Consider the following 17,251-nt stretch of genomic DNA (forward strand, 5'->3'; position numbering starts at 1 on the left):
AAAATATTTAACTGCAGCAGTGTTTGACTATATTCTGCGCAGTAAGAAAACCTGAAATCATTTTCAAGGTCCACCATTTCTTGCTTCTTTTCAGTTGGGTCAAGTTTCTAAGCTTTCTAAATCTCTGTTTTCCGGTTAATGAAAAGAAAATAGGTTTCCATTGAGTCTCCTATCTACCTACTCCAGTTCTTCAGCAAGGGTCAAATGAGATGAGCACGGGAAAATGCTTCACAGACATTTGGTTCAAGTGTAGAATGTTTCTACTTGTGTGTTCCTGGGCTGAAGAAACTGCAAGGAGGCTAGTCGCTAGGGAGAGGAAGCCGGGAGTTGCTATGTGATGTCATTACCGGGACGGTTGGACATTTACCACATTAGCCTTTTATATAGAGAGATAAAAATATATATTCAAAAAAATAAAAACCAAACCTGGCCCTCAGTTCTTATCTGGGTTCTCCTCAGAATCCAAGCTGCTCAAATGACTTCACCCAAAAGTTTTATCATATGTGCAGCTGTAAATAGGCCCAGAAAGATGAGAAGGCGATATCTGTGCTCATGCCCATAAGAGTGAAAACCTATTTACTGAATTTGCTTTGGGGTCAAGAAAATTGAGAAAGACTTTGAGGGTTTCTAGGGAAGACAGCACTGCCCTTTATCCCATGGTATGCTCTTTGCAGCTCCCGAGAGCAGCCCCAGACTCCTGCTCCCTGACCCGTGGGTTGGACTGCACACCTAATACTCTTGTTTTTGGCTTGTCCTGTGGAAGTCACTCTTCTCTGGGTCATGGCAACAGGTGGCAATGGCATGTTTAGAGAAGGAGCTGCCTGGGGTTACACACGCAAGGCCAAAGTTGGATTGGACAAGGTGTTTTTCTTTTATTCTGTGTTAAATTGAATTTGAATGTCTTAAGACACTATAAACAGGATGTCCCCCAAAATGTATACATTTTGAATATAACTATAAAGACAGTGCTTATTAAAATACATTTCCTTTTCATTTAACAGCTATCAGCTGTTAAAGTGTGTGTACATGTTTATACATGTTTTTGGGACACCCTGTATATACAGGCATGGACAAAAGTAGGTTTACAGTTGTGAGTACTCAAAACACAGTTTATTCTTATATTATTGTTTATTTATGAATTATTTTATTATTTATTATTATTAACTACTTTTGCCCACCCCTGTATCTACTATGTCCTCTGCAGTTGACCAGAGAGGCCACCACTTCCTTTTGTTTTATACTCAAATGATGCACATGTTTAAATAGTTCCTGCCTGGTTCCTGTAGAGCAGTGGTTCTCAACCTTCCTAATGCCGCGACCCTTTAATACAGTTCCTCATGTTGTGGTGACCCCCAACCATAAAATTATTTTCGTTGCTACTTCATAACTGTAATTTTGCTACTGTTATGAATCGTAATGTAAATATCTGATATGCAGGATGTATTTTCATTGTTACAAATTGAACATAATTAAAGCATAGTGATTAGTCACAAAAACAATATGTAATTATATATGTGTTTTCCGATGGTCTTAGGCGACCCCTGTGAAAGGGTCGTTCGACCCCCAAAGGGGTCGTGACCCACAGGTTGAGACCCGCTGCTGTAGAGCAAGCATGTCAAATTCGTGGCCCGAGGGCCGCATGCAGCCCACAATGAATATTTTTGTGGCCCCGCCAATATAATGGTAAGTAAGAAACATTTTAATAAAAATGTTGTAACTTAATTTTTACAATATCCTGTTATACATAATTATTAATAACTAACTACAATGTTTGCTAATGACTGATTAATCGTGTTGCATTCATTTCCCTTACACGCAGGTGCACCATTTCTCTCCACTAATACGAGCAGCGAATATTTTAGCAGCCGATTGCCATGTCATTAGTCTTGGACTGACATGTTTGGTGTGCACAACTGGAAATATTTCACTTTCGGAGAACAAGAAAAATAGGTTTATTTGCATTATGCTTAATAAATGTGCAGTTATTTAGTGTCTGGTGAGTTAATGTTCAAGAAAAAATATCAATTTTTATTAAAATGTTCTATGATTTTGTTAATGATTACTCATTTATTTCAGCCCTTTGTATTCAGCATGTCTTTATTGAAATAAACCTACGTTTCTATGAAAATTGAAGCTTTTGTGTGTTTTTTTGCGGCCCACATAAACTTAAACCTTTAACGCTTAAATGGATTAGCTCCAGGTTTTCAGCTGGGCCCTTGAGGGGGCAGGATAGACCGAGAGAATCCCACTCAGATGACGGTGGCAGGAGGAAGGCAGGCTTCCCGGAGCCTCCACCCAGTCCCCTGCCTCTGAGATCCCAGCAGCCCACGGTGGTGAGAGAGGGTCTCCATCTCAGGGCCCTGCAGCCCCCACCCAGTAGCCCTGTCCCGGGACTGCCAAACAGGCCCAGCAGCCCCACTCACTGCTCTCCACTGCCATTTCCCAAAGCGTTGGTACCAGCCCCAGCCAGCTCCTCACAACCTGTTTGCCTGCGCTATTTCCCTCGCCTGAAATGCTTTCTCTTTCCATCCCTGATTTTGCCTACTTCCTATTTACATCAAGATCCAGCTCAAACCCCCAACTTCTCTAGAAGCATTCCATGACTAATTTCACTGAAGTGGACCATCTCCACCTCTTCTCAACCTATTACCTACCCTTCTTTTTAAAGACTTTGTGTATATAACTTGTGTGTATACATTTTATCTCCTCAATTAGACTGTCAGCTCCTTGTGGGTGAGTGCTGTGCCTAATTTCTTACTGCTGTGCACTTGCCACAGTACCTGAAATGCATCCTTAATTCACCAGTTAGTTCACTGTCACCAGTAGCATCAGGTAAAAACGGCACACGCTTCTCTCATACAGCATCCCCAGCAACTAGAAGCCTCCCAGAAAATTCTATCAAATTAGTCTGGGAACAGTGTCCTGGTGGTTTCCTGGCACCGTGCTTCCTGGGTCTCTTCACATTTTGGAAAGAACGGCCTGCTTGCGTCCACTCAACTATTCAACAGAAACGCTGCCTTTGACCCACAAACCTGTAGAAGAGAAAGCCTCCCTTCCAGGAGGCTATAAAACAGAAAGGACCTCATTGGACAGGCTCCTCAGTAGCACCTGCAGTGGGTCGAATGGTCACCCCCACTGAAAACTGAAAAAGATAGGTCTACCCACCCGGAACCTGTGATGTGACCTTATTTGGAAAAAGGTCCTTACAATTAAGCTAAAGAGCTCAAGATGAGATCGTCCTGGATTATCTAGGTGGGCCTTAAACCCAATGACAAGTGTCCTCAGAAGAAGAGGAGGAAACATAGACAGAATTGGAGAAAACATAGAGAAGAAGGTGATGTGGAGGCAGAGATTGGAATTATGTGGCCACAAACCAAGGAGTGCCTGGAACCACCAGAAAGTGAAGAGGCAGGGTAGGGACCCTCCCTGGAGCCTTCATAGGAGCCCTGTTGACATCTTAATTTCAAGCTTCTGGCCTCCTGAACTGTGAGGAAACAGATTTTGGTGGTTTTAGGCCGCCAACTGTGGGGTATTTTGTTACAGCAGCCAACAAGAACGTAGGTGGAGAAGGGGTGATGGGTGGGGGGAGGGGAGGCTTTGGCCCTAGCTTTCAGAGACACCAACTTCAGCATTCAGCAAGAGAGAGGAAGGGGACTTTCACAGCCCCAGTTAGTTCTGCCATTGTCTATTTTTCTAGAAAAGCTTCCACGAGGTCCTTATTTCCCCAGAGGTGTTCACTATTCAGGCTTCCGCCAGGTACTTTCTCTTTGAACCTTCTTATCTAAGGTGGAGTGGAGTTACATTCCCATGAGGAAGGACCAGATAATCCTGAAATGTAGAGCCCTCAGAATGGCTGGCCTTTCTCCAAGGTCCTAGGTCATTTGCTCCTTCCTCCACTTAGGAAGCATTTATTGAGCATCTACTGTGCTACACAAATTGGCGAGTCTGGCTAATTACAAAAGAGGCCTGGTGATCACCACAGATTCATGGGGATGGAGGCATCTCTATCTAAATATAATCAGCCGTGCTTTTCTAGTCTGGGCTCTAGGAACCCTTGTCAGAGTCCCTCTGTTCATTTGCCCACTGACTCTAATTTACACAGAAGCCAACCCTTCCTATTTTTACCAGTCTGATTAGTAAGAAATACATTTTTGCAAATGCTCAAAACACGGAGGCACACCCGGCAGCACTTTTTATATGATTGCTAGAAGCTGTTCACATCCTTCTGCAACCCTCTTTCCAAGCTTATTAAGAGGAGGAGCCAGAAAAATATCATTGTAGAGGTTGGGGATATGAGTCACTTCCTCTTATAAAACAGACATGGGCCATAGAAGAATGTCTTCCTTCCTTAGAGACACATAGTGAAGTATTTAGAGGTGAAATGTTATGATGATTGCAAATTACTCCAAACCACTTCAGTAAAGAATAAATAAATGAGGTAAAGAGGGCAACATGTTAATCATTAAATCTAGGTGATAGGAATACGGGTGCTCCCTACACAGTTCTTTCTGCTTTCCCATATGTTTAAAGATTACCCCAAATAAAAACAGAATGGATGAGTATTTTTTACATATAGGGCTACCTTTCCCCTGTGCTGACACTATGTGTGTCTCGGGTAAGGAGACCAACAGTCTCAGAAAGGGATGATATCTGTTTCAATGAGAAGTGCCCGAGAGAGGCTGCAGATCTGTACGTGCAAGCTCTGCTCTTAGGTTCTATTTATGGAAGGAACAGAAGACACATCTATTGAGAAAAAGCGGAGTACAAAAGAGAGCAGCGTTGGCATAGAAGCAGGAAAGAAATGCCTCGTTGGGAAAGCACCGCATCAGAAAGACGTGTTTTTCTGTGAAGTCACGGACAGTCGAGCATTGCTTTCCCCGGCTGGCAGGGTGATTTGTCCAAGTGCATCCAGTGCATGTGGAATTTATTCCTCTAAACAAACATACCAGCCGGGAACTGACTCAGGTCCCATCCCCAACATCCCCGACACGCCAACCCGGGCAGGCACAGTTACCGGGGGACTCACAGTTCTGAGTACAGGAAGTGCAGGTTGCCCACATTGTCAATGTAGTTGGCAGGGCTGAGCCAAGGCAGGACCAGCAACAGAAGCGCCTTCATTTTCCGAGCAGTGCGCTGCTTTCTTCCTGGCCACCTTCTCTGTCAGCTGCAGGGGCCCGGCCCAGCCCAGCCCCTTTACACAAACCTTGCCATGTCCTCACAATCAGTAGACCATAAGGAGTCTTAGAGCCCTTCAATCGAGCCCCGCTGATAAATAAATCATGGGCCTGTAAGAGGATTGCACCCTGTGATTCTCAGACAGGGAAATAGGAGAACGGAGGGTCCCACCATGGTTGGCGAGAGGGCTTAGGCTGAGAGTGAGCAGGCTGATGCCCGGGAAAGGGACCTGCCCCTCCTGCAGGATGCCGACTGGCTCTTGAGGAGCAGCTGGTACATTTACATCACTGGCCAGGAGCAGATGGGCTGGAAGCTGAACTGTGCTGGGAGAGGGTAAGAGCATGGCATATTCAGGCCCACGGCGTGAATGAGCAAACAACCAAGGCTGTCCTCCAGCTTGCAGAGGAAGACACTGAGGAGTCAGCAGCTTGGGAACACAGGCTAGAGATCTGAGCTCACAGTGAGCCTGCAGATACTGCCACACAGAAGGACGATATGCGAACCGACTCCGCCTCTAAGTGTATGTTTAGAACATGCATTGAAGGTATGTTACCGCCCACTGCCCTGACAGACATGAGAGAAGGGGTGGCTTCCTTGCTAATTTTTGAAAATTATTCTCTTTGAGGAAAACAAAGAGCCTTGATAGATAGGAAGTTCTGTCCAAACAATGTTCAGGCTGCTGTTCTGTGAGGAAAATGGCCCTCCGTCCCTCCCTCTCTGCTGAGTGACTGAAATAAGCTCTGGCACTAGCTGTAGGACCCAGGCACTTCAGTTAAGCCCCTGAGCCTCAGTCATCTCAGCTTTGAAATGGAACTAATGCCTCACTTGCTTGGTCCAGCTTGGGCCACATCATCTCTTCTAGCTTTCAGACCTGTGTTTCCAGACTATTCTATCAACTCGGCAGTAGGACATCTAAGCCGGCCTAAGCTCCGGAATGCCACAGAAGCCCCAGGAGTCCTCTCCTTCTCCATATTCAAGAAGATCAAAATCCATTTTGCCAACTCCAGGCCTGAATCTTAATAGAAATGGCTTAAAGAGATAATTTCATTAATAACAACCAAGCAATCACAGCAAACTACACTTGCTGGGAAGACCAGAGAAAAATCTACAGGATGAGACCAACTGCAATAAATCATATAGGAAGTAGGAATTTGGCATCAGCGACCTGCATTTTCCTGAGGCGGGCCTAAAATAGATGAAATACAGTAGACTCTTAGAATGTGCAGATTTAATTTCTACAGTTTAAATCCAGTGTAAGCAGCCTTGATAAAGCATGACATGAATGAATGTTGTTGAGGCCCTAATTTGAATTCCATTTCCTTTAAGTCTGATATGCAAGAGTGAGTCAGAGCTGGTGAAGAGCAGCAAAAAGGAAGTAAGGTTTGGTATTTAGATGCTGGAGCCAAACAGGCTTGAGTTTGAACCTGAACTCTACCACATACTAGCTGTGTGACACTGAGCATGTTGTTTAACCTCTCTGAACCTCCATTTCCTCCTCAGTGAAAGAAAGACAATAATAATAGGGCTTCCTCATAGTATTGTTATGAAGGTAGAATGAATAGTGCCTATGAAGAACAAAGGGCTCAATGAGTGTTAGCTATTGTTATAAATATTGTTAATAATAATTACTAATGATAGTGAATGAGCCTAGCTGGCAGCTCAGCACCTATTTCCAAAAGACTTTGTTATTCTCATCTGTCCTTTCTTTCCTCCTGTACCTGAGGAACATGACATGTTACAGTGTTTTCCTGACTGTGGAGTTTCAGTGTCCTGAGACATGCTCTACTGTATAGCTCAGAACCCATAAGCAGCATTGAATATAAGAAAGCGTGGGTTTCAGAGTATACTGGATGACATTTTTGATCAACTTGGACATGTCAGGTTGCCTCTCAAAGTCTCTGTGAAAAAAATAAGAATGCTTGTCCTTTCACTCTTTGCATTTCAAGAGGATAAAATTCACTAATGGATATGAATGCAATATAAAAGTGAAGGTATTGGTTTTTGTTGTTCTTACATCACTGTTGCAAAAACTGCCATTTGCCTATCCAATATCTAATCTCCTCTTCTTCCTTTTAACAGATCCCAAGTTTTGTTCACGGTGATAATGCACTTAACCTCTCTCACAGATGTAATACAATATTGGCCAATGAGGTATAAGCAGAAATTAATTATTAGGTGAAGCAGCCAAGAATGCTCTTTAAGGAATGGAGTCTCAATCTGCACATTGTATTTTGCCCTTCCTGTTTTGTTCTTCCTACCTGGAACTTGGATGTGATGCTGGAGTCTGAGCAGCCATATTGAGAGCATGAGGTGACAAACTCAAGAATGAAAGCTAATCTGAAAAGCAGCAGGATACTAGATTTCTGATGGCACCATGCCAACATCATAGACTTCCTACCCCCAGAATTTGTGTTAAGTCAGAAAAAGAAAACTTTTAATAGTTAAACCAATATAACTTGAATTTTCATTACCTGCCATCAGATGCAATCCTAACTTGCTATTAGATGTAATCCTAACTAATACAGTCCCTTGGGAATAAAAATTCTACCTTTAAATAGTCACAAATTTCTCTGTGGTTTACTTGTCAGTAAACAGTTCTAACCCTAATCCTTGACTGTCTACATCCTATTTATCCTTTAAATGTCATCTCAGGTATCACCTACCACCTCCTATTTTTTGGTCTCTTTTATCTTCATTAAACAAAAAACTCCTTGAAGAAGGAGTTCTACTGATCATGTTCTTCATCATATCCTCACCATAGTACGTGGAGCGCAGTAGATAATAAATATTTGTAGAACCAAAAAGAATTTGGCTCAAAGAGTCAATTTTTTGGACTAGCTTTCTTGATCAGAGACAAGTTAACAAAACAGGACTTCAAACTTATAAGAGCCATGGTAGGGGTTAAGCATTATACAGATGGATAATAAATGACCAGGAAAAAAAGAACAAAAGGTAAGAAAGATTTCTGGGGATGAGTACCCAGGAGAATGTTATTTCTTTAAATAATTGCTTGGAGCACAGTCTGATGGAGATTCAATGGTTCTGTCAAAGGTAATGCAGAAACATTGCCTCATTCCTTCCATGCCCAGGAAAGTCAAATTAGTGGCTCTTGGCTAGGTAAGGCCAGGAAAAAGTTGGGTTCAGGGCAGGAAAGTTACATGAAGGATGAATGTCAAGGTTATAGGGAGATGTTGAGCCAGGCAGTAACGACCAACCAGACTTGTAACTTACCTACCTCCCCTAGGGTAATACTCCCCCAGACCTTCAGTCCAGCAGTAAAATCTTCCCTGCACTGTACACAGCTAGCTGAGCTTGTGTGGGACTGAACGCACTCCAGAAAAGGGCCTCTGATAGAAGTAAAGGTCAAGAGAGGTTCCAGGGTAGGCCTTTGGAGAAGAAACTTCCAGGACACTGGGGTGCAAAGTCAATCAACAAAATAACACCAGAGAGCCTTCAGTCAGGTGTGCCAATTGTATTGGATTTTCATTCAGGGCTGATTTCAAAACAGTGAACAAAGATCTCTTTATTCATGCTAGTAAGTACTTAAGAAGAGGCAGCGTTATTATCTCCCATTTCTATTATCCCATATAATAAAAGCCTAATATGCAAATTGTCCCCTTGGGCAGTCGTTTGACTGCGAGTTCGACTGGGAGACTGGGAGTTCGACCGCTTGCTATGATGTGCGCTGACCACCAGGGGGTGGCACAGAACACGGTGGGTGTTGGCGACACTGGCAGTGGGTGGCAGTGGAGGCGCTGCTGGCCCTGATGGGCCCCAATGAGAGCGGGACAGTGGTGCCAGGCCAAGGCAGGTGTGAGGGGGGCAGGGGGCGATCGCCGCACAGATGGGGACCTGTGGCGGTGGCAGCAGTGGGTGGGGCCACCATCCGGCTCCCAGGCACTGAGGGAGCTGGGCAGGAGGCCCCAACCGATCGTCCTGCAGATGGGATGGTGGAGCAGGTGAAGGGGCAGCACCAGGCCATGGCATGGTGCCAGGTAGGGCTGCGGGGCTACGGGGCTGCGGGGCTGCGGGGCTGCGGGGCTGTGGGGCTGTGGGGCTGCGGGAGGCGCATGCTGGGGCTGCGAGCCTGGGGACATGCGCTGGGGCCCAATATCCGCAGGCCACCCTGAGGAACCCCACGCACGCACGAATTTGTGCACCAGGCCTCTAGTCTTCCATAAGAGAGAAATTAAGGGCACAGTGACTTGTCCTATGAAACAATTCAGTGTGGGTGTGCTTTCAACTTCTTTTACCTTTAAAATGTCATTTCCTCAGAGGCAGATATCATGGCTCATATAGACTTTTCTTTCTTCTTTCAGGGCCTGGCCTATTGTGGATCTTGATAAATATTACAGACGCAGATGATGATATTACAGAATAAAGATGTAGTCTTGAGCCTAAGATCACTCCCACTCAGAATCAAGGAAGTGAAAGCTTTGCTTCCTCCATACACCCCCTGATAGTCTGGGCCAAGAGGGATGCATTGAACTGGCCCTCTGTGGCGCCCTGGCTATGTCTGCTGGCAATGCCCCTTGGTTAGGAAGGCTGCCATTTGATTTGACAAGCCCATCAGCCTCGTGGGAATTCTTTGCAGAAGACCCATGTGAGGGCATCTGCAAGCATCGAAGAGGGCAGAAGCCAACAGAATTAGCCAGAGGATTTCAAACATTAGTTCACATGCCCAGATTTACTCCCATAGAAGAGCTCTCTAGTCTGAAGTCAGAAATAGTGGTCCAAGGAGTTGCTGATCCAGCCAGTCATGCACACCCACAGTCTGTCCTAAATGTTTTCCTTAAGGGTTTATATTCAACTAAGGATCTGGAGTGCTTAGATAACAATGTTTATAAATGACACAAATTCTGGGGAGGACAGGCAGCATTTGTTTACAGATGAGATGCCATCTGCCTGCATCCCTGACTCAAGTGGACTACTATTATTAGCACGATTCTATGGACAGCCCATAAACCGAGACCTTGGCTGACGGGGAAAACATTTCTCTCTACCTGATGGTCCTTTCTAGAGAATGAAAACATTGCTGATGTGGTTATTTCTGCCAGATCTTGTAATTAAGGAGCCAATTCTCGTTTTACAGGTAGATACATCTAAGTATGGAGTTTCCCATGATGCTCAGGACTGAGCTCTCCTGGGAGGGAGTATGTGGGCTCCTCTGAGTCGCACAGTGGTTTTCAACCAGAATTAATGCTGAGTTCTCCATAGTAGGTAGATTCTGCCTGCAAAGTTTACATTCATATAATGCCAGAGGCCAAAGAACATTTTTTAAACTCATTACATCTAAATCCTGAAACCAAGATGCAAAATTGATAAACAAAGCAATCTTCTAGTACAAACCTATGACAACACCCCCCTGCAGGCAGCCACCAACCTGGAGGCCTCACACAGAAACGTAAGGAAACACTTGCCTCTCAGTTTTCCCAGTCCGAGGATAACCATTTAATCTTAATGTCCCTTCTCAGGGGAGGAAGAGGGGGTCTACTGGCTCAGGCCCAGGCCTAAGGCCCAAGAGGGCTCTGGACTCAGGTTCTGGATTAGCTCCAAATTCTTTATCCTTGCCAACAAAATGCCCAGGGGCTGGGAGGAGAGGAAGTGTATATTAAGCATTTGATGACTAACATGCACCATATTTTTGGAAATGTTGGTTTCAACCTACTTAGGAAGTTGAAGTGTGGAGAGGATCCAGAGCGCGTGCTGAGGCACCGCGCCTCCTCCCGTGGGAGTTTTCCCTCCAGAGAGCTGCTGACGGGCACCTGTGAAGGGCTCCAAGGCCACAGCTCATAGAGGTGATTTTAATTAGTTTTGCATTTTTTCCCCTCACTGTTGTTTTCCCAATGTGCATGCCATTCTCAGCTGAGGGGTCATCAAGCCTTTATCCCAGGGTTCCTTGAGGTGTGTGGGCCACACAACCTGCATGGGCGGTGAATGAAATTCCCACCTGGACAGCTAGGTGGGCTTGTGGCATCTCCCTCCTGGAAACCCCACAAGTCCTCAACATCCTCTTCCCAGCCCTTCCCCTGCCCCACTTCTGCTCTGGCCTTGCCCTCATGTGCCATCTTATCTTGATTTTTTTTAAAAGGATATTCTGGGCCCCAAATTAGCTCTAGGTGAGGGGGTGCGGGGGACCTGTTGGGTTTTCACTTTCTCTCCAGAGAGCGCCTCCATGTATTTCCTTCTCTCTCTTTTTCCTCCTTTTCCTGAAAAACTCCTTCGGTGGGCAGAATAATGAGCACCCCAAGATGTCCAATTCCTAATCCTCAGAACTTGTGAATCTGCTATCTTACAGGGCCAAAGGGATTTGCAGGGGTGGCCAAGGTAAGGCTCTTGAGATGAGGAGAGGATCCTGATTATCCAGGTGGATGTAATGAGTGCCCTCATGAGAGGGAGGCAGGAGGGCCAGAGTCACAGAAGGAGATGCGATGAGAGAGAGAGAGAGAGAGAGAGAGTGAGAGAGAGAGAGAGAGAGAGAGAGAGATTCTATGCTGCTGGCCCTGAAGATAGAGAAAGGGACCACAAGCCAAGGAAGGAAGATGGCTTCCAGAACCTGGAAAAGGCAGGTCAAGCAATTCTCCCTGTACAGCCAAAACGAACCAGCCCTCTCAACACCCTGAGACCCAGGTTGGAACTAGAACCCTCAGAACTGTAAATTAACACATTTTTGTGCTTTAAAGCCATTAAGTTTGTGATCAATTGTTACAGCAATAAATGGAAACCCAAACACAAATGTATAAATTGCAACAACCCAGGAACATAGGAATACCAGGGCCTTCTCAGCTCCAGTCTTGGCCCCGGTTCTGTACCAGCATCTGCAGCTCCTACCTCACCTCTGACCCCAGGCCTACTTCCCTCCAGACAATACCTCCCCTACCTGGGTAAAACTTTTAGCAAAGGTCACAGATAGATTCCCTATCTCCTTCTCCTCCAGCCACACCTCCTTCCAGTCAATCAGAGAAGAGAAGCATCCTAGCTTAAATACCAACAATAACAGAGGGTCAGAGGCAACCCAGGCACCGGAGTTTGATGCATTTGGTTCTCCATCGTGGGGAGAAAAACGAGTTCACTGATGTAACTGGTTCCTGGTATGGAACCATGTGGGAAGCATTACACCCAGGCCATTGCTTTGGAGGCAAACTTCATGTTAGAGAATCGGCATGTACCCAAAGACAAGGACAGATTCATGTCCTAAGGAATGTGACCTTTAGAAAAAATATCTGCACCTGCCTCTGGTCATGACAGAAACCAAGATAAACACCGGCTTCCAAATTTCCTCTTACAAAAAAATTGTGGCTTACTGTTTACACTTTGCTAAACACCTTAACTGTCCTAAGAGAGGACCTCATGTGGAACAAGACCCAGGGACGCCCTGAGGAATGCCCAGAACATGAGAATGCAGGTGGACAAAATCAGAGGCGGGCAGGTGGCGCAGGGGACAGAGCCCACCAGCAGGGCCGGCCACACCATCGGCCTGCTGCCAGTGTGTGCACCTTGGCTGAAAAGTTCATAGGACAATTGGCTTAAAGGACAAAAGTTCTCTAAATTTCTCATTTTCATCCTTAGTTGAAAATATCTTATATCTCTTCAAAGAACAGCCGAGCTTTGCCAAGTCCCGTACAGAGGAAGTTCTAATAATTGTGGGTCACGTTAGGAGACTCTTTTTTTTCCTTACATGAAAAGACAAGCAAGGCCCACCTGGAAATCTTATTGGGGACCGTGAACCTCAGAGAAAGCTGCTCCCAGACCTTTCCGTCATCTTTCACATTTCAAAATGCACGCATATGAAGGTAGCCAGCCACAAGAAGGCAAATCCCGAATGATCCCTCTTTTCTAGTTTCCTAGAATAGTCAAGTTCATAGAGACAGAAAGTCGAATCACGATACCAATTCTAGAGGGGAGGGAGAGGGGGTGTTTGTTGAACGGAAACAAAGTTTCAGTTCTGGAAGATGAAAAATGTTCTGAGGATGGGCGACGGTGAGGGATGCTGCACAACAACGTGAATGCACTGAACTGTACACTTAAAAATCATTAAAATGATAACTTACATCTTATGTCTATTTTACCACCAAAAAAAAGAGAAAAAGCCCTGTAAACACATACATAACATAACTCGACCATGTGCCATTTCCTTACACTAAACCCTGACCATAACACCTAACATGTTACTTATTTTGAATGAGTCCTCTCATTGGTTGCAAAAAAGAAGACAAACAAAGCTTCGCACAGAGCGGCCAGGGCCTGGGAGACAGCCCCGCCCTCAGGAACAGGTGAGTCCCAGCTGCCCCTGGAGGGCGGGGCTGCTCAGGATCTGTGAGGAAGAGGCCCTACCTGGTTTGGAAGTGATGCTCCAGATCACAGCGCTGCAGCACCTCGGCGCAGTGCTCGGCGAACGGGCAGGTCACCGTGAGCTTGTTGAGGAGCTTGTGGACCAGGATGCTGGACTTCTTGCAGTGCTGGAGGACCAGGGGCTGGCGGTCCAGGGGGCAGAAGTCCTTACTCACCAGGAAGTTGGTGAGGCAGACAGTGCAGTAGGTGTGTCCACAGGGAGTGTCCAGAGGGTCCAGCAAGGCTTGCAGGCAGATGTGGCATATGAGGTCATCGTCCACATCTTCTGTGTAGGTGTAGAAGTGGTTTTCCTCGGGGGAGTGGGCTTGGCCACACACCACACACAGGGGCTCGGGGCTGGGATCCGGGTCATCGGCAGGGTCTGACTGGCTCATGGTTGACTGGGGGGACAGGATGACAGGAAACCAATCCAGCAAAACGATATTTCCTCGGGAGCCAATCAAGATCTTCTAGGAGCCATCCACAAACCTAAAAGAGAACAAGAGGACATCTTTGTTTTCACAGCCTACGGAAGACCCTGTGTTACAGACATGAGACAATGCTGCCTGTAGACAGGGACCCGGTCTCTGATGCAGAAGGCCAGCGTTGAGTGACAGGACCGTGGGGAAACCACTTTGCCTCATTCTGCCTCAGTTTAACCATCTTTCCAGAGGGAATAATGTTTACTTTTAACCTTCTCATGGTGGTGTGGTAAAAATCATTTGGGTACTATCTGAGAAATGCCTAGAAGAGGCATTACTGCATGGTATGTAGAAAGTGCTCAATAAATATTTGTTAGTATTCTTGTATGTATTGCTATCGAATTCATTTTGTCTACAGTCTAGCTCAATTGGCCTAGAAACTGAAATCTATCACTCCTACAAGGGATCTTTTGGCTTTGTTCTAATAGTACTCTTTTATTCAAATATATATATATCTTTCAAACCAATAGAATACTATCATGTTATGTATTTTCCTTTGGTATAGGAATCCAAAATAATGGAGTTATCAACGTACATATTAAAATCTATGAAGTCTCTTGGAAAATCAGTCAATAAATATTTATTTTTTATTTTTATTTATTGATTTTAGAGATTGGAGAGAGGAAGGGGGGAGAGAGAGAGAAAGAGAGAGAGAGAGAGAGAGAGAGAGAGAGAGACAAAGAGAGAGAGAGAAGCATTGATTTGTTGTTCCACTTATTTATGCATTCATGGATTGATTCTTGTATGTGCCCTGACAGGGGATGGAACCTACAACCGTGGCATATCAGGACGATGCTCTAACCAAGGGAACTACCCAGCCAGGGCAATAAATAATATTTCTGGCACCAGCTCTGATCTAGGGAGTGAGTTGGGTATAGAGACCTTACAGAGATCTTTAAAGGCTATGCCCCTCATGGAGTCTCCAGTCCAGGGGAGTGGACATGAGTGCAACTTGTTAGCAGCCCAGGTAAGCAGTGCAAACAGAGGTATGCGCCAGAGAATCTGGGTCAGCTCTCAAGACGATTAGGAATCCCAAACCCACACTATCCCCCAACTCAACTTTGTTCTTTTCTGAAAGTAAATGAAAGGACTTAAAGCATTTCACAAGAACAGCAAGACACACGAATAACCCAACAGGAAATTAGCCACATTTGGAAATAGCATGCAGTCATAAATTGTGTTATATCTTTTTTCTTATCCAAATAAAGTCCAAGGCTGTTTGTACAAACATCGCCTTATCTCAAAAAGAAAATACACTGACTTCAAACTTCCATTGGGTCAGCTTCGTGTTTATGTTTCTGTGCTGTGCTAATATGCCAGGAAGAACACTCTAGTCAGGAGGTTGAAGTAAAATACCCCAGAATGTGAAAACATTTAGGAACCATAGCATTTTCTTTAGCATCAGAAGGGACTATAGAAGGCTAAGGTAGAAGGTACAGGAGAAAATGAAGTTGTTTCTACTCAAATTTTACGGAAATCTACCCAACTGCAATTTGTCATCAAGGCTGCTAGAAGGTTCTAGAACCACACAGGGAAAAACTTAAATGGCACGAGAAACAGTTGAAAGATAAACATAAAAATGGAAACGGGCCACCCAAAAGATTATCCTCTACCACAGAAAAAATAAGGTTCACACATTTTGAACTAAAGCTCGAGAGTTTGACATGCTTGCTCTAGATCTTTTAAAAGTTTCTCTGTAAGAATTTGGTCAAATACTCTCTCACATTTTTTGGCCCATCTATTCTCTTTCGTGGGCTGTACCAGAAAACGAGAGGAATGTCGCTCTGGTTGTACCACTGAAAAGACAACCTCACCTTCTGGGCCATTCCCACTTTGGTGAGATGGTGGAGCAGGCCGCAGGCCGGGTTTTGGATTCACACTATGCTCTGGGAGGTGTCAGATGCATCAGCATCTTCCAGTGGAGGAGGGACGGAGAGGGAGCTGTGGCCGCCTCACCCTGCCCAGTCTCAGCTCCACTTTGTTGCTTTGACTCATCAGCTTCCTTACAATATTCTATTTGAAGAACACTGGCTTCAAAACAAACAAACAAACATACAGCCACCAGACTAGGTACTAAAAGTCCCTTCCAGAAGTAGAGTTCTGTGATTCTGTGCCAATAAATTGGAGGTGTTTTATTTTGTTTTAAGTGATTAGCTCTTTGGGAAAATCCTTTTTTTCTTTGCTTTCTAGCAGTTATTTGAGCATTGACCATGTGCCAGGCACGGTGCTAGGGGCCTTACATCATGCTATGTAATCCTCACAAATCCCCAGGGTCTTTTGTTTGCTTTTCATTTAATAGATAAGGAAACTGAAGTGTAACGTGTAAGTAACTTGCTAGCCACACAGAAAGAGAAACAAAACCCAGAAGGGACGGCTGACTTTAGTTTCTGCATCAATTCTGCTGCTTGTCTCCCAGCATCATGATTATGACTAGTCAGAATCCCAATAACATAACTAACCAAATACAAGAGCCATGGGAAATGAGAAGTTTTAACATCTCATTATGTCCCATGGCAAGTAGGCTTCTCCAAGCTCTCTGAATCAAAAGTTTACTTGACTTTATTGAGGGCTAAAATGCCTAAGATAGAATTAATGGTGTGGGGCAAGCAAAAATGGAAGGTTTTAGATCCAACTCAAACCAACCTACCTTCCTTCCTTCCTTCCTTCCTTCCTTCCTTCCTTCCTTCCTTCCCATCCTTCCTTCCTTCCTTCCTTCCTTCCTTCCTTCCTCTCCTGCCCTCCCTCCCTCTCTCTTTCCCTCTTTCTCTCCCTCTCACTCTCCCTCTGAGAGCAATTTGAATTTCCTGGCACTTAAGCATGTACATAAACCAGATTCTTCATATAATATTAATGTAAACACTGCTGTATATATTTTCTAACTTTGCTTTAGACTAAATAAAGCCTATAAGAATAAACACAGATTATGAGAGAACTGACTGAACAAGCAGTTTTGGCTCTAAAGAAAGAACTAGTGAGACTTTAAAAAATATGATTAAGAACATTTACCTGACATTTCTTATTTCCGGTTTACGTGTTATAAACATGTGTAATCTATCATGCTTTTAGACAGAGATGTGCCTCGCTGCTGGACTGAGAAGAAATGATCAAAAATCATTAAGGCTTAAACAGTAAACTATTTTCTTCCCCCAAAATGAACGAGAGGACCTGTCAGCTTTGGGCTCCTTTATGTGTCAGCCATCAGCACTTCTGGCCCTGGCAAAAGGAGAGAAAGCTGTGATATGACTTTAAAAAAAAAAAAAATA

General features: G+C 44.7%; 1 protein-coding gene across 4 annotated transcripts in view; it reads right to left on the minus strand.

The window, feature by feature from the left end:
* Positions 1–17,251, minus strand: part of LNX1 (ligand of numb-protein X 1, E3 ubiquitin protein ligase) — a 112,469-nt gene that overhangs the window by 81,939 nt on the left and 13,279 nt on the right. For 2 of the 4 annotated variants that reach the window (XM_014548489.1, XM_005877151.2), the window contains exon 2: positions 13,510–13,995. In XM_014548489.1, the coding sequence (XP_014403975.1) occupies positions 13,510–13,901 (392 nt within the window). In that variant the 5' untranslated portion in view covers positions 13,902–13,995. Of the gene's footprint in view, positions 1–5,026; positions 5,358–13,509; positions 13,996–16,994; positions 17,019–17,251 lie in introns of those variants that run through there. The other 2 variants (XM_005877152.2, XM_005877153.2) reach the window with 2 other exon arrangements.

The sequence above is a fragment of the Myotis brandtii genome, unplaced genomic scaffold (assembly GCF_000412655.1).
Source record: "Myotis brandtii unplaced genomic scaffold, ASM41265v1 scaffold51, whole genome shotgun sequence".
NCBI classification, from domain to species: domain Eukaryota; kingdom Metazoa; phylum Chordata; class Mammalia; order Chiroptera; family Vespertilionidae; genus Myotis; species Myotis brandtii.